This window comes from Pangasianodon hypophthalmus, chromosome 4 (genome assembly GCF_027358585.1).
Source record: "Pangasianodon hypophthalmus isolate fPanHyp1 chromosome 4, fPanHyp1.pri, whole genome shotgun sequence".
Taxonomy (NCBI): Eukaryota; Metazoa; Chordata; class Actinopteri; order Siluriformes; family Pangasiidae; genus Pangasianodon; species Pangasianodon hypophthalmus.
In genome coordinates, this window is record NC_069713.1 from 17229278 (window position 1) to 17244828 (window position 15551).

Here is a 15551-nt window from a genome sequence, read left to right on the forward strand (position 1 = left end):
TCTAGCTTATCTCAAATTGGTGTAACTGGTGCTGTTACAACAAATCCTAATGTTACATCTGTCCCCAGTCTCCTCTATAGCTAGAATGGGGAAGTTACATTGCAGTTTAAAAGTTAAATTACCTCTAAACATTTATATGTAAATTGTATATGTATGTATATGTATATTGTATATGTATTATGTTTTGGCATAGGACAAATGATGATACCTTCCAGTGGTTGTTTTTGTCAAATGTTACTGCCAAAAAAAATTTCTCATTGGCACCTTTGGACCAAGGTATGTTAGAACTTGGTAAAATGTTGTGTTCTGTAACTGCTGATCTCAGTGCTCTGCAAAGCCTCAAACCAAGCTGCATAACGAGATGAACAGGTTTTCATTTTGCTTTGCTTGGTTTGTTTTTTCATAGGGCATGTGACTGACTATTACTGCACATTAAAATATAATGTTCATATACATATATATATACATATATATATATATATATATATATATATATATATATATATATATATATATATATATATATATATATCCTATAAACACTATATTAACATTATAAAGGTATATATAAATGTTATATATAAATGTAGGTATCTGTAAATGTTATATATATATATATATATATATATATATATATATATATATATATATATATATATATATATAAAGGTATATAAGGTATTTATCACTGTACGAGGTATTTAATTTAATTTAATGGCAATTATCATTATTTATGTTTCGTGTTCCTAATTTTGGTTTCTGTGCTGTATATAGTAGCCATGGTGCTGTCCCAAATTATTAAGCAATCATAGCTTGAAATATTTCGTTCTTAAAATTGATTAATCCAAAATGTGGTGAATAAATGGTTGGTTATACTGAAGTGACTGGCAAGAAACATTTTCACAGCAGATATCTGTGATATCTGCGATTAGTGATGATACATACATTTAGTGAAGACTGGAAACAATTAATGATTATAATGATGTAAATGTAAATGATTAAATAAAAAGAATTAAAGTAAAAATTTATAGCTGTAAAAAGACAATGATCAAATGAAACGCTGAACAGATGAAAGGCTAAAAAAATTTTTTTTAAAGCTTTATGCAATGTATATGTTCATTCATCATTAGTGAGCACTTCAGTAAGTACATCGGTAATTAGTCAGAGCTGTCCCTGGGCGTGACACTGGGCATGAGGCAGGAATAGACCAGGGATGAGACAAAACGTCCATCACAAGGCACCAAGCACACGCATTAACACACTCTTTCACACCTAGGGGCAATTTAGCATAGCCAATATACCTACCAGCATGTAAGTGGAAGGAAACCTGAGAATCCAGAGGAAACCCACATGGACATGGAGAGAACATGCACAGAAACTCCACATAGACAGTAACCTGAGCTCAGGATAAAACTGGGGACCCTGGAAATGTGAAGCGACAATGCAACTCACTACATCACCATGTCTGCAAAATCAAACAATGTTAAAAATTATGGGATTAAATGAGTTAAAAAATTATAGCACCATGTTTTGTATGTATTGGACTGGAGGACAGATGACACATTAACACACTATGAAGGTAAATGAGGAAAAATAAAATCTAGTAAAGCAGAGGCAATGACGCCTAAGTTTGGTTGTATAGCTCAAATTACTCCACAACAATTCCTAGATCAGAAAGAGAAAATGCGTTCTGTTTTGTTCACGTGTTTATCTCATTTGTATATTAGATAATTATGTCAAATATGTAGGTCACAACCATTTCAAGAGGAACTGGTTCACTGACTACAATAAACAACATACTTTTATTCAGAGAAAAGAGAAATGCTACTATTTTTATTGTTAAAAAAATGTTTGAAATGTTTTCAGAGGCCTGATTACATGAACATCATTGTCAACATCAACAGTGTCCTTATGTGAATTTTAGGTTTTGCTTTTAATATCTGACCAGCAGATAACTGTGCAACTGTTAATAACTGTGTTATTACCTTAACTAACTGCTAGCCTAACACACATGCAACACACGCAAATGCTCTTTTACTTACTTTGGACTAATGAGATATTCAAAAGCACCATGGATGAACAACATTTTGTGAGCACTGTTGTAATAGCTAAAACTTTCCCCTTAGCCCAAGGCCAGGCTGACACAGATTCACTTCCTACAATCACAACAAAAGACACTATGCACACATATTCATTCTACAGTACCTGCTATACCACTCAACAAAAGCAGGTTTCTGACCAATCAGAAGCAGGCAAGTGCATGAGAATACCAGACTATAAAGGAGAAACTTGCAGAAGTCTGGTCCCAAGCTGGCTTTTCTAGTCAGTTTTCAGATTTTAGCAATAGCTCAGTTCCACTGTATAAGTCAATGGAAAAGTCATAAGTCTGTCAGGCACTGACTGGTGGAAGTCTCTACATAGATGCAGCCACGAGACTGACCACCTTGCAGTTCAATCACTCTGGTCCGCCCTCGTTCACTGGCCCCTGTTTGAAGATAAGCTCTTCCCAGGAAGGAGTCAAATAGCAAGCCTCTTCCCCATAGCTGGATGCACACAAATACACACACATTGCTGAAGGTTTCTTTATTACTGAGACTTTTGTGCAAGTTGTTGAAGAATCACATCTCACCTCTAAGCAGATTTTCCTCTTAGGTTTCCTCCTGTAGAAAATGGCTTTAGTGTTAAATTCAGGATTTCCATCTTTTTTAAATACACGTGTCTTTATAGTTTCCTCCTCACACCTAATGAGAGCATATACATCTGGAGCTGTGAGGAAGAAAAATGGCAAGAGTTCGTACTGAAGTAACAGTTCATACAGATGTCTTAAAATTCAATTATGGGACTTTTCAAGAACAATCTTGTTTTGTTTTCAAGGAATAGCCAAGAGATTTTGTCAAACAACAGCCAAAGGCATCAGGTGCAAGCATTAGGTCTGTGTGAGTCCAAGTACAGAAATGTGGGGGGCAGGAATTTGCTATTGTCTTTGTGCTAAAGGGAGTGTTTTTCAGTCGTTCTGGATTAGAGTGTCTGCTAAATGGCTAGATGTAAAAGCAAATAAGTAAAGCGTTTTCCAAAATCAGAACATTAACACATAAATTTTAGACATATTATGAATGACACAATGACATATTAGGCCATAAAAGGTCTTACTTTAATTTAAGCACCTTTCAAGCATGAATTAACAATAAGTGGTGCTTTAAGCAGTCCAGTTACCCTGTATAAATGATATATTATGAACCGAATTATGAGGGTGTTATGGTTGTATAACTTGTAGCAACCTGGATGTTTGGGCTTGCTGAGCGTGGAGGCTCTGTGAAGGTGTACTGTAACAACAGCACCTGGCTGACGCAGACAACACTGCCACAGAGAGGGAGCAGGCAACTCCTCCTTCAGCTCCCTACAGAAAGAGAGAGCAGTGGAACATATACTCTTATAGCTGTCACATGTATCGGGAGATAGATATATGGTGATTGGAGGGAAGCTATACATTATGTAGCTTTATAAAATATGAAACTAATGATAAATCTTGTAATATGTGGATTCATTTCTGATGCACTCTGATACAGTCTACACATGGCCTGCAACTTCTCACCTGAGTTTGACATGTGTGTGTGAGAAGAGGCGGAGAAGGAAGCGGCCAGTAACCCCAGGCTGGAAGGTGGTTGGTAGGAGGACATAGCGCCCAGGGTCAAGGGTTACACGCAGGGTAATGCTACGTGAATCCATGTAGACTGAACTGGCTGCCTGCTCAGTAAAACACTGCACCCTACTCATACGGTTCACCTCGACCTGAAAGAGCATTAAAAAGATAAACACAATTTGAAAGGTAACACTATAGTCACAGCAGAACGTGACAAGATGACCTTGCCATGTATATCGTCTGTAAGCATGTGTTTGGAAACAGTGACAATGGAACAGGCCAATTTTATGAATATTACACAAAATGAACTCCTTGGATCTCCTCTACTAAGTGCATTTGGTTCCTATCAACATTTGCTTATTTGAATCTGACAAATCTGCAGGTACATTATATGCCCTTAAATAACTGTAGTAGTAACAGATTGGACGCAGACTCTTACCCTCAGCACCTCAAAGCCGATTGGAAGATTTTCACCTCCTCCTTCCCTCCGTTTCATTCTTCTGTCTTCTTGCTGCAGGCATATGAGCACCTCATCCCGCTCTCCTCCCAGCTCGAACATGAACTGAAGGAGAGAAGATTGTGGAGCAGAAGCAAAAATGTGACATATAATTTACTAACGGAATGATGCAAAAGTAGATATAAAAATTCCAAGCACCCTATTCTGTAAAGGTCTATTAGAAAATGTATTCTAACCGTGCAATTTTAGAGATCCTTGAGAGTGCCTGTTCATTTATAGAGTATTTCATTTATGAGTAAATTGTGTGTTTTTTACGTCCATGGCATCAGTCTAACTTTCATCATTTTTAATCTTTTTGAATTTGGCTACAGTAGAAAGTTAACTGTTCTCTGGTGGACATGTCTGCTGTACCTGAGGGTTACGAAGAAATGTCTCTGTGTGGTTAATACACCCCCCGCACCTACTTCTCCTGTCCATCTCTCTCTCCCAACTTTCATCCACCACTCCTTCCTCTTTTCCCTGAAACTCATCTTCATTCTCCTTTGTTGTCCTCTCTCCTCTTTGTGTTGGCCCAGCTTTCTGTTCACCTTTAGCTTTCTTCTCTTTCACTGTGTGGTCCCTCCTTTCATGCAGGTGCCTTTCACTCAGCCTTTCTTCTTTCCTATCTCCTCTTGGGGCAGTAACTGGAAGAGACCACTGGGAACTTGAGGAGACCTTCTGGGTGTTGGAGGCTCGAGGAGCAGTTGGTCTTGTTGAGTCTAGAGGAGCATGAGTCCACTCTCCAGTACAATGTGTCTCTCTCCAGTGACCCCAATGCCAGAGTAGGCATCGTTCCACCAGCCTGCACACCACCATATCTGTGAAGTAGTGGCAGAAGTCCTCAAACTCCATCCTGGTGAGGGAAACACACAAAGGTCTGCAATTAACCTATAATAAGTTAAGATATTTTACATAAGTAAAATGTCCATGTTGTATATTATATAACATAACAAGAAATACATACATAGGAATGTATTACCATTTTTTTTCAGAGTACAAGTATATTGTTTTTTGATACTTGCCAATACCAACAGCAATACTGATACCAAAATATGTAGCTCGTTAGCATTAAGAAGCATCATGGAACATCTTATTTAGCTCTATTTATGTTGGCTGTGAACTGTTGTGAACTGCTACTCACTTCATGGTGAGCTATGTTTAAGATGTTATCATTAATATAGAGCATAAGGGAGATAGAAGTGAGCTTGCAGAGCAGTATCAGTGAGCATAAACTGCCATGAATCACACCTTGAATCGCACCTCACGAGCAAAGTGTAAACAGTGGTGAGCAAGAGGAAATAAAAAGCATGTGCCACAGCTGCACACAGAACCCACAGAAGTTCTCTCACGTCTGACAGGTTCTGTGCATGCTCGCTTCAGACTCCAGACTCGCTGCATCTTTGTGTGCTCACAATTCAGCACACATTTCAGTTCATTAGCATGACAACATACAATAGGCTTACGTCACATAGTATCACATGGTATCCGATGTTGGTTTTGGAGCATTTGTTATTAGTACAAGAATGAGTACAAATGAGCACAGCATTGGACCCAATATCAGTCTCGTTATTGATGCATCCCTACTTTAAATTCTATTCAGTTCTGTAGAAAATAGACACTTTGTCAAGAATAAAACCTGATTCATTACCAAAATTCTCCCACATCTCTGACAATCAGCCCCATCTTCTCTCTCTCGCAGCGGCCCACTTGCTGCCATTGCTGTGACCTGCAGATGGCACCAAAATATGCAAATGATTTAGAATAATAAAAACACTGACTCACAACTGCACAAAAATAAATGTACTATTTTGGTCATATCAACCTAAGGACAACCAAATTATGCATATGATCCAAAAATATCAATGCCTTGAATAACCCATATCTGCCTGCAGATAGGTTACTTATTACCCCTGGCTCCAGGCTCCGGTCCAGTCCGCTGTGCCCCATGGGTTCCTCATGCGCACCATGTACAGCCGGGATGTCCCACAAACAGCTAGTAGATTTTCCCCAACACGAATCTTCCTAAGTGCAGTTACACCATATGCATGGCCCTTCACTAAACCACATTCCAGCACAGACTCAACCTGCTCTCCTTCTGCTGGCTGCATAAATACAGACAGAGAGAGGAATCAAATAGGACTTTGGAGGTCTAAAAAATAAAAGAGATCAACTGTGTTTAAACATTTTAACTTGTTGCTTCATTGGTGTGGGATCTTTGGGTGTTCAGGCCTGCATATATAATTGTATAAGCAGAGTCCTTTAGGAATGTGTTTGCTTTTTGCTGGCAGAGCTTTTTTACCCGTATAGAGCATGTGATGAGAGCTTTACAGCTGTGTGCTCTGGCTAGCATCTGAAACAGCACCCTCCTTTGGTCGCCATGTTGGCTCAATGTCTCTCCATCCAAACTCAGTGGTTCAGATACTCCTCCAGTGAAATCTACCAGAGCTTCTGCAGTGTTTCCTCCCTCTAAGGCTTCATAACAGCCATTGAGCCTAACAGAAAAAGAATGAAAGAGAATTCTTATATTATTATTGCAGTATAACTAAACTGAATTACAATAAAAATATATTACTGATAAAATTTCACACAAATATTCTTTCTTTGAAGTTGTAGCACCTAAATATAAGAAAATTGATACTTTTTCAGACCACCATGAGCAAAAATACACGCTTTAACGAAAAATATTATCCCTCACCTCTGTGGCCTGGAGTGCACAGGATAATGCTTCATGTTGTCAGCCTGATCCAATTCAAGTGTCATCCTGTCACCTGCTATCACCTATTCTGTCAGTTCTGAAGCTCCTTCACATTTGTATCTCTTATCCATTGTAGTAACAAATCTATTAACAAATTATTATCTGAAGTTGTAATAATCCGAAGAAAGGGAATGGATTTGAAGAAATGGTGAGAGGTTTGTGCATCATTCTGGATATAGAATAATGCCAGACTGTATTGCATATGCAACATTAGCTGTATGGCCAAAAATATGTTGACATCTCACCATCACACCAATATATGGGCCATCCCCAAACTGTTGCCACAAATTTAGAAGCTCACAGTTGTTTAAAATATCTTTGCATGCCTTAGATTTAAGATTTTCCTTCACTGGAACTAAGGGGTCTAAACATGTTTCAGTATGACAGTGCCCCTGTGCACAAAGCGATGTTCATAAAGACATGGTTTGCCAAGGCTGGTATGTAAGAACTCAAGTGTCCTTCACAGAGCCACATTTGGGATGAATTGGGACACTGACTGCCACCTTGCCTGACCTCACTAACTGCTCTTGTTGCTGAATGAGCACAAATCCCCACAGCCATGCTCCAAAATCTAGTGGAAAGCCTTCCCAGTAAATTGGAGGTTATTATAACAGCAAAGGGGGACTAAGTCTGAAATAGGATGTTCAACAAGCATATCATCAGTATACACTCACCATCCTCTTTAATAGGAACACCTGTACACCTGCTCATTTATGTAGTTGTCCAATCAGCTAATCGTGTGGCAGCAGCACACTACATAAAATCATGCAGATACTAGTCAAGAGCTTCAGTTAATGTTCACATCAAACATCAGAATGATGAAAAAGTTTGATCTCTGTGATTTTAACCATGGCATGGTTGTTGGTGCCAGATGGGCTGGTTTGAGTATTTCAGAAACTGCTGATCTCCTGGGGATTTCACGTACAACAGTGTCTAGAGTTTACACAGAATGGGCGAAAAACAAGAAACATTGAGTGAGCAACAGTTCTGTGGGTGGAAACGCCTTGATGATAAGAGAGGTCAGAGGAAAATAGCCAGATTGGTTCAAGCTGCCAGGAAGTAACTCATATACTCACTCTTTACCACCGAGGTGAGCAGAAAAGCATCTCAGCATGCACAAAACATACCAACCTGTCTGACATCAACAACCATGCCACAGTTAAAGTCACAGAGATCATTCTGATGTTTGATGTGAACATTAACTGAAGCTCTTGACCTGTATCTGCATGATTTTATGCATTTTGCTGCTGCCACATGTTTGGCTGACTGTATAACTGCATAAATGAGCAGATATACAGGTGTTCCTATTAAAATGGATATGTATATTCAGTGTATATTCATTCATGGCACAAAAAATACTCATTTATGGTTTTAATCTTCATTCATTCATAGTTGAACATTTCTTTCACAAATCTTCAGAATAGTTTTGGAGACTTATCCTTCTCTAACATGTCCTACTTGGCATAAGCTTTCTCCAGCAGGGCACTCCAAAACTCCCGTGGTGTGGCTGAGCGACAGAAGAGCAGAGTTCCATCCTCACTGACCGGTAAGCGGTCATCCACCACCACATCCATCCACTGACCCAAACGCCAGAAGCGGAAGTGAAAAATTCCTGCATACAGGTGTGGACGCTTGGGGTTCCACTCCTGCTCCATGTGATCTGGGATGACCTGGATATGGATATCATGTGAGGGAGTCATGAAATATGTTAATAAATTGGGGGAAAAGTCTACTTATCCTTCTTTTCTCAACCTCTCCTTTCACATACACACCTTCTTCCAAAGTGATGGCTCTGTTGCAAGACAAGAAGTCGCTGCCACCATCCAGCAGTTACCCAGACTGCCCTGGTGCAGATCTCTGGTACTGATTCCATCCACAAAAAGTCTTGGGTCTTTACACAATTCCTGAGCCACAGAGAGAGAGAGAGGTAGAGAAGAAGTTCCTGGAAGTCAGGATGAATGTCTGCCACTGTTTGTCATCCATAGAAGTGAACTAAAGTACAATAAATTGACTAAAAACTATTAGACAATTAGCACAATTTAAACAGGCATTATTTACATTCATAATTATTGTGGTTACATATTGTGGACATTTCTGTGAGAGATTCTAATATAGATGTCTGTGTATATAAATGAGTAAAAGAGAGAAGTGCTGTCAGCCAAGACCTGTTCATTTACACACTGACATTGGATCCTGTCTCCAAGGATCGCCTGGTGTCAGGTTACCGATGCTAGACACACAAAGTTTTATACCACGTTATTAACATGTATTTGCTAGCAGGCTGTGTGCAATATACAATCCAAAGATTTTGAGAAGATTACCTTAGAATGTATCAATGAAGCCACATTTTGTGTGTCAGAATGTTTGTCTACTCGAAAAAAGGCAAATCATCATAACATTTGATCCAACCTGGATATAAACCGAAAATATATTTTTGTGTCATAGAGACTGATGCTGCTTTTAACCTTCCATCGCTATACACAGTCTAATCCACTGATTATTCAACAAATTATTCAAATAAAATGATTATTCCACTCTTTTAATCCCCTTCAGTGATTGCCGTTGCTACCATTTAGCCCAAGTATCAAGTATCAAGTTGATATCAGTTAACCACTGTGTCAGAGGATGGTGTCCTTAGATCTGATCACATTCCCCTGTCCATCTAATTCTTAGGGATATATATGCTGAAATTATTAGCTTTATTTATATAAATATTAGCTTTATTTAGTTTACTAAATATCCCATACCAGTCCTTTTATTAATGCCTTTTATGTCACTTTTTATATAAATGTGGATGAAATATTTAGCTTGTGAAGTTAAAATATTAGCTCACCATTAGCACTCTTTAATAATAAGACCTATGCACAGCAGTTAAATTTGCAACCTTATTGATGATTAGTAGCATGGAGTCATTGGCCAAGCTATAGATATGTGGTGTTTTATCAGCTAATTTGACACTGTGACAAAGTTAGCTAGCTGTTAGTGGTTTGTGTCTGAGTGGCTAACTTCAGGCCCATTTTCAAACCACACCAAGGGCTCTACAGACCCACACAGGCAGTCTGTCTACTGCTACATTTGACTGGTCACACTTTAGCAGACTATTTTAATCACTGCCAATTTTTTTTTTTTTTTTTATGGCATAACCAGAACAAACTTTGGTAATGCCTCTGACGCCGACCACACGACAGACACACTTCCAAGGTTTCAAATTGCAATGGGCTGATGTCTTGTCACCATCAGAAAGGCCTTTAATTAAACATATCTGTAATAGCACTGCTGACTGTGCAACCACAATTAGACTGGCAGTAGCTAGAGGTCCACATAAAGACAGGAGAATGTCATGAACCTCTGACACTTCATGTGCTTGCCATCTATAGCTCAAAGAAATAGCCCCAACAACTCACTTTTGACAAGGTGGCGATGATGGTTCTCATTTAGAGAGAGAAATTGTTGTGTCAGAGGTTCCATATTGGGCCATACTCTTTGCTCAAGGGGCACAAGAGAAATGGTGAGTATAACTGTACCAGTGGATGTACAGTGTACCATTATGCCTAGTGAAACTCTAGATTAGCTTAACTTTAACTCTGGGTTAATATTAACTTATTGTCCATTTAGTAATTAAGTGATGATTTTTCTCACTCGTGGTCTTTTCCATGTGAGTCCTGGAGGTGGTGTTCTCTTGTAGAACAATGACTGAGTACAGGCAGGGAAGTGTGGGTCTTTAAAAAGTGCTCCATGCCTCAAACATGCTCGCTTCAGCTTGTGATAGTTCTGACCATGAAACAGACAAACTCTCTCTGGCATCCTGCAGAGGCGAGGAGATGATGACACAAAGTCAAGGCATGACATTTATCTTGCAAAAGCCTCCTTCATTACAACACTTTATCACATCTACCTCAGTTTATAGACACACACACTTCAGTATTGTCATAGACAGCATTCACAACCCCCCAGCAGAAGATTTGAATGTGTGCAGACCCTTACAGGTGTCCTCACATTTAGCCTTATGAGTGTGCCTTATGAGACAATGAGTGTGCCTTATGTTCAGAGATGATGATTAATTTTAGACTAATGTGCTTTTCTAATGTGCTAGAACTGAATGAATCAGGAGCAGGTAATCCCCTTGAGAGTTCCAAAACAGAAAATGAACTTTCAGGTGTAGTTTTTGTAAAACAAAAGTTTTTGTACTTTGGTTTTGCATTCTTGGTTGAACAATCATCTTAAATAATCTAACATGAGCAAATCTAAGTAAGGAGCAAGTATAAGTAAATAAAATCCTGCTGATTTTTTTTTTTTTTACTGGAAACAATCTATATACAATAAAGCACTCATTTAGAGTCCTATTAAGAGATGAAAGTTTGCTGGTTATATCCTTAAATCCAAGGATTAAAGTGTTTAGTGGAACAGTTCTTCAATACCTTTCCTCACCTAATTTGATTAAATCTTTGATTAAACCGTAATGAAATATTAGAAACTCATGGTTGATTTGACTGACTGTGCATCACCAGGTCTGCACCACCAGAGCTCAAGTATAATGACTAGAAATGTGCTTCTAGGTAATATTGAATTATAGGTAGAGGAAAGGAGACAGCTATGGTTCAGAGGGGCCGTTTTAGCTGTTAAGGATTTTGGCAGGGGTAAAGAGACAGGCCTGGGGCCAGGAGTGAGCGTCAGAATATGATCTAGCACTGCGTCTGTGTCAGTGTGTATGCCAGGATAATTTGTGGGTGCAAGAGTGCATGCAAATACCGCGTAGGCCATCACTAACACCCCTAACACACTCTTCCAACAAACCAGCCAACCTTTACAGACAAACAGCATAAAATGTCTGGTTCTACACTTACCTTAATACACAGTGACAACCTTACTTCAAATGCTGTTATTTATCACAGCAACACAAGCTGGTTAAGGTTAGGCAAGAAATAAAGTACACTAAAATTTTTAAGTAAAATAATCTTTTTTTAAAAAAAAAACAAAAAAAAAACATCTAAAAAATCAAAAATCAAAGTTGGATGTTAAAAAGAGGTTAAAGCAGGGAATTATAATAAAACATATGCAAAAGTATTTAATATTTGAGTCCATATTTGATTTTGCAGGAAAAGATTTCTATATACAATGGATATAAAAAGTCTACACACCCCTGTTAAAATGGCGGGTTCTTGTCATGTAGAAAAATGAAAACAAGACAAATCATGTCAGAACCTTTCCACCCTCAATGTGAAATTACAACATATAAAAATTAAGTGAAAAACAATCAGAAACGTTTTAGGGAAAAATAAAACAGTTACAATAACCTGGTTGCATAAGTGTGCACACCCTTTTATAACTGGGGATGTGGCTGTGTTCCGAATGAACCAATCACATCCAATCTCATGTTCAAAATCTTATCTAGACTTCATGTTTTTTTACATCACAAAAACCTGCCATTTTAACATCAGTGTGTAGACTTTTTATATCCACTGTACTGTACATATTATATATGATTTGAAGTGCTATACAGTATTTTTGACTGTATGTAAAAAAAATTACAATTGATAAATGTCACAACCAAAGATTAACAAATTAACAAACTGTTGTTAAACATTTTCTCTTTCCTATAATATATTGCAAATAAAAATATATAAAAACAAGCCTGTATAATTGAAAATATTATAATATATCTTATTTATATCAGTCAAAAGAAAGACAAAATACCCACTATAGTGCAAGCATTTTATAAGTTTTGCTGAGGTTTTGCATACTGCAGACTGAAGTAATTAAAATAATGGTCCAACTAGTTAAAGACATCATGATTATACCTACATTACACAGAGCACATTGCCTAAAAACGATGTTGGGATATTTAGAAACATAAAAAGGGAATGTCAGAAGGAATTTTGCTTTCTAGTTGACAGAAAAGCTGCTGGATTGAAAATAGCACTTTCAAACAAACATCCTTCCCCAAGTATGATCAGTGTTATGCTCTGATGATTACACACTACGATTAACAAATTATTAGTAAATGCATACACTGTGAAAATGAGTCTTGAAAGAGTGTTACTAAACACAGACTGAGCACTCACCCTTTTCCTTCGTCTCGGTGACTTTGTCTCTTCAACGTGTTCTCCCAGAGCTCAGCTATATCCAGCCATCTATACACCTTCATCAGCTTATCCCTAACATCATACCATGTTGTTGAAGCAGCTGGGAATAGGAATGAAATGCTCAAAAGTCTGCTATCTATATTTCAGCTGAGCTAAGAGCATGACAGGAAAACTGCAGTAGAGAGGTTGAAGAGCAACAAGTGTTTCCTTTCAGATACCTGCTCACTGTCACCGTGACGACCAGGTCCTGAGCACCGGACCAAGTGGTAATTCTCTGAATGGACTGGTGTCCTGGCAGGAGAATACAACGCTGTGCATAACTACATCCCTGCTGTGAGAAGGTTAGTTTACGACACTCAGGCGTCTGATTAATTGGTACGTGTGGCTTTGCACATGTACCTTATATTGCCTTACAGCAAACTCAGTCAAGTCAGCACATACACATAGAAGAGACATGTGCTTAACCTTGGTACTTCGTACTACTTTGTAAAGAGTTCACACAGCGTGTCCATCACCAACAAGGGGATCTACACTTGCAATTGTAACATCATCCCTCCTGTTACACTATCTCAGTTAACAATGCTATGACAGACAGTTAGAAGTGGCAAACTGACTATCAGATTCTGCTACATCGTTGTGTAGTCCAGCTAATATGGTAGTATTTAGAAATAAGCAGCAAGAGCTTGAAAAAAAACAAAAACATAACCTGTTCTAGAAAGCATGTACAATCAAGCAAGACCATGTACAGGTGTACAGACCATGTACCTTCTGCTCTGCTCCTCATATTAATGATCTATATTTGACTGCGTCACTTGCACACTCTCTCATAGTACATTTGTTCATGTCCTCTTGTTGACCCGAAGCAACGTGCTGACCAAGATCTTCCCTCTCCTCAATCTGTCGCTCTACCCCGTACTCCATAACTCAGTTTAAACGCACACACCAGCACCTCCTTCACTGCTTCGTCCATCTGGCATGAAGCAATCCCCATTCCCTGGCATACACACACAAACAAATGCAAAGTCACACTTACGTCTTTCTCACTTTTTCTTGTCTGTTCGCTCACTCACCACTCGCCCCTATCTGTTTTTCTCATCCCCACGCTCCTGGCATATCCATCATGCCATATCTGTTGCCATTAAACGCGTGGCAGTGACACCTGAGTCCTCCAGGGGCCTCCAGCCGTGCAACCACACACGCGCACACACACATGTGCACACACACACACACATGTATTACTATCTTTGTGGGGTGTTTCCACTGACTTGATTTACTGTAGCTGAAAAAAACTGACCATCTGCTACACCAAACTCTATGTTCATATTTTATCCTTAACCTCAGTGACCAAAAGGAAATATTTTCTAGTTTTTAAAATAACAGCTGCATTTTTCCAAACACCAGCCAAACATCTCTTCAAGCTGAAAATTGTCATGTATTCCCCTCATGAGGACAACTATATATACATTCAAGTTTATTCACATATGTGTGGTGGCCTGGGAAAACCCCTCACATGGTCAAATTGTGACATTTTCTACAATGTGGTTCTATAAAGTACAGGCATTCTTGAACCAAAATGTTTCCTTTTCGCATGTATCTCAACCAGAAGCATAGTAATGTGAAAAGGAGAAAGTCTCATTTAAAGATTCCATTCCAAATCCACTGAAGGACACCCCGTACCTCTACATTTATGAAATCATTTAGCACTTATGGAAAAACGTTACTGCCAAATTTGAAAAGAATTATAACTTAAAATGGGACATGAGCACTCTGATTATCAGCATCACCTGAGGTATAAGTCACTCGCAGCATTTAAACACGAGTCACTTCATCATCTCTTCAGTCGACTGCACACTGTTAACGCTAACACTGGTGCTGAAATAATCAGTGATCAATTTATTCAGCTCTGTTAACTAAATTTTTATACATGTCATTTCTAGGTCATGTAAACGTTTCTCAACTTTTTCACTGTGATGCGTACAGAGTGATGTAATGGCGAGGAGCATCAGACATGTTGACAGCCGACTTGATTAGGCTTATGTTTGTTTCCAAAAACTTGATCAGATCAGGACAGTCACTGTGTGAGGAAATCACACATAGCTGGCAAGGTTTTAGACATCTGACAGCATGTACCCCAGCATTTATTACACTGCCTCCTTAACCAACATGATTTTTGCAGACAGACACCAAGCCAATGTTAGAAACTAGCCTTAATAAATCATTTCCATGTAATTTTGGAAAAATACATTCATGGTTTTCTTAAAGTAGGGATATAAATGTATATTATTGGCAGAAAAACATTTGGTAAAACCAAGATTTTTCGTCGCCATACATGCAGTACAAAAACTATTTTATCTTTTTTTATTTCTATTCATTTTAAGTGTCTTGTTGTCTTACATAATGGTGTCATGGATAACAAAATATATATTTTGTTTATCAAAAAAATATCACAGGAAAACTTGAGCAATAATCTTGTGCTACTGAAGAAATAGTGCAATATAAGCATTTATTAATTTGATTATTTAAAAAAAAAACAGACTACACAGGATCTTCTTGTAAAACATCTGTTCTTTTTCTCTG

The 15551-nt window shown here is 38.3% G+C and overlaps 1 protein-coding gene across 3 annotated transcripts; it reads right to left on the reverse strand.

Annotated features, from left to right (window-relative positions):
* Positions 1-1985: 1985 nt before the first annotated feature.
* On the reverse strand, positions 1986-15470 carry LOC113539955 (calpain-5). Of its 3 annotated transcripts, XM_034303424.2 has the most exons (13): positions 12954-15470; positions 10531-10696; positions 8664-8795; positions 8350-8561; positions 6436-6628; positions 6045-6238; positions 5785-5862; positions 4509-4989; positions 4080-4202; positions 3593-3789; positions 3279-3397; positions 2630-2766; positions 1986-2543 (listed from the first exon to the last, which is right to left on the reverse strand). In XM_034303424.2, the coding sequence occupies exons 1-13, from the start codon at positions 13034-13036 to the stop codon at positions 2379-2381; spliced, it is 2280 nt and encodes a 759-aa protein (XP_034159315.2). In that variant the 5' UTR covers positions 13037-15470; the 3' UTR covers positions 1986-2378. The 3 variants fall into 3 exon arrangements, with proteins under 3 accessions (XP_034159315.2, XP_053089443.1, XP_053089444.1); XM_053233468.1 differs by lacking the exon at positions 10531-10696; XM_053233469.1 differs by lacking the exon at positions 12954-15470 and having other exon boundaries at positions 8664-8883; positions 10531-10668.
* Positions 15471-15551: the final 81 nt, after the last annotated feature.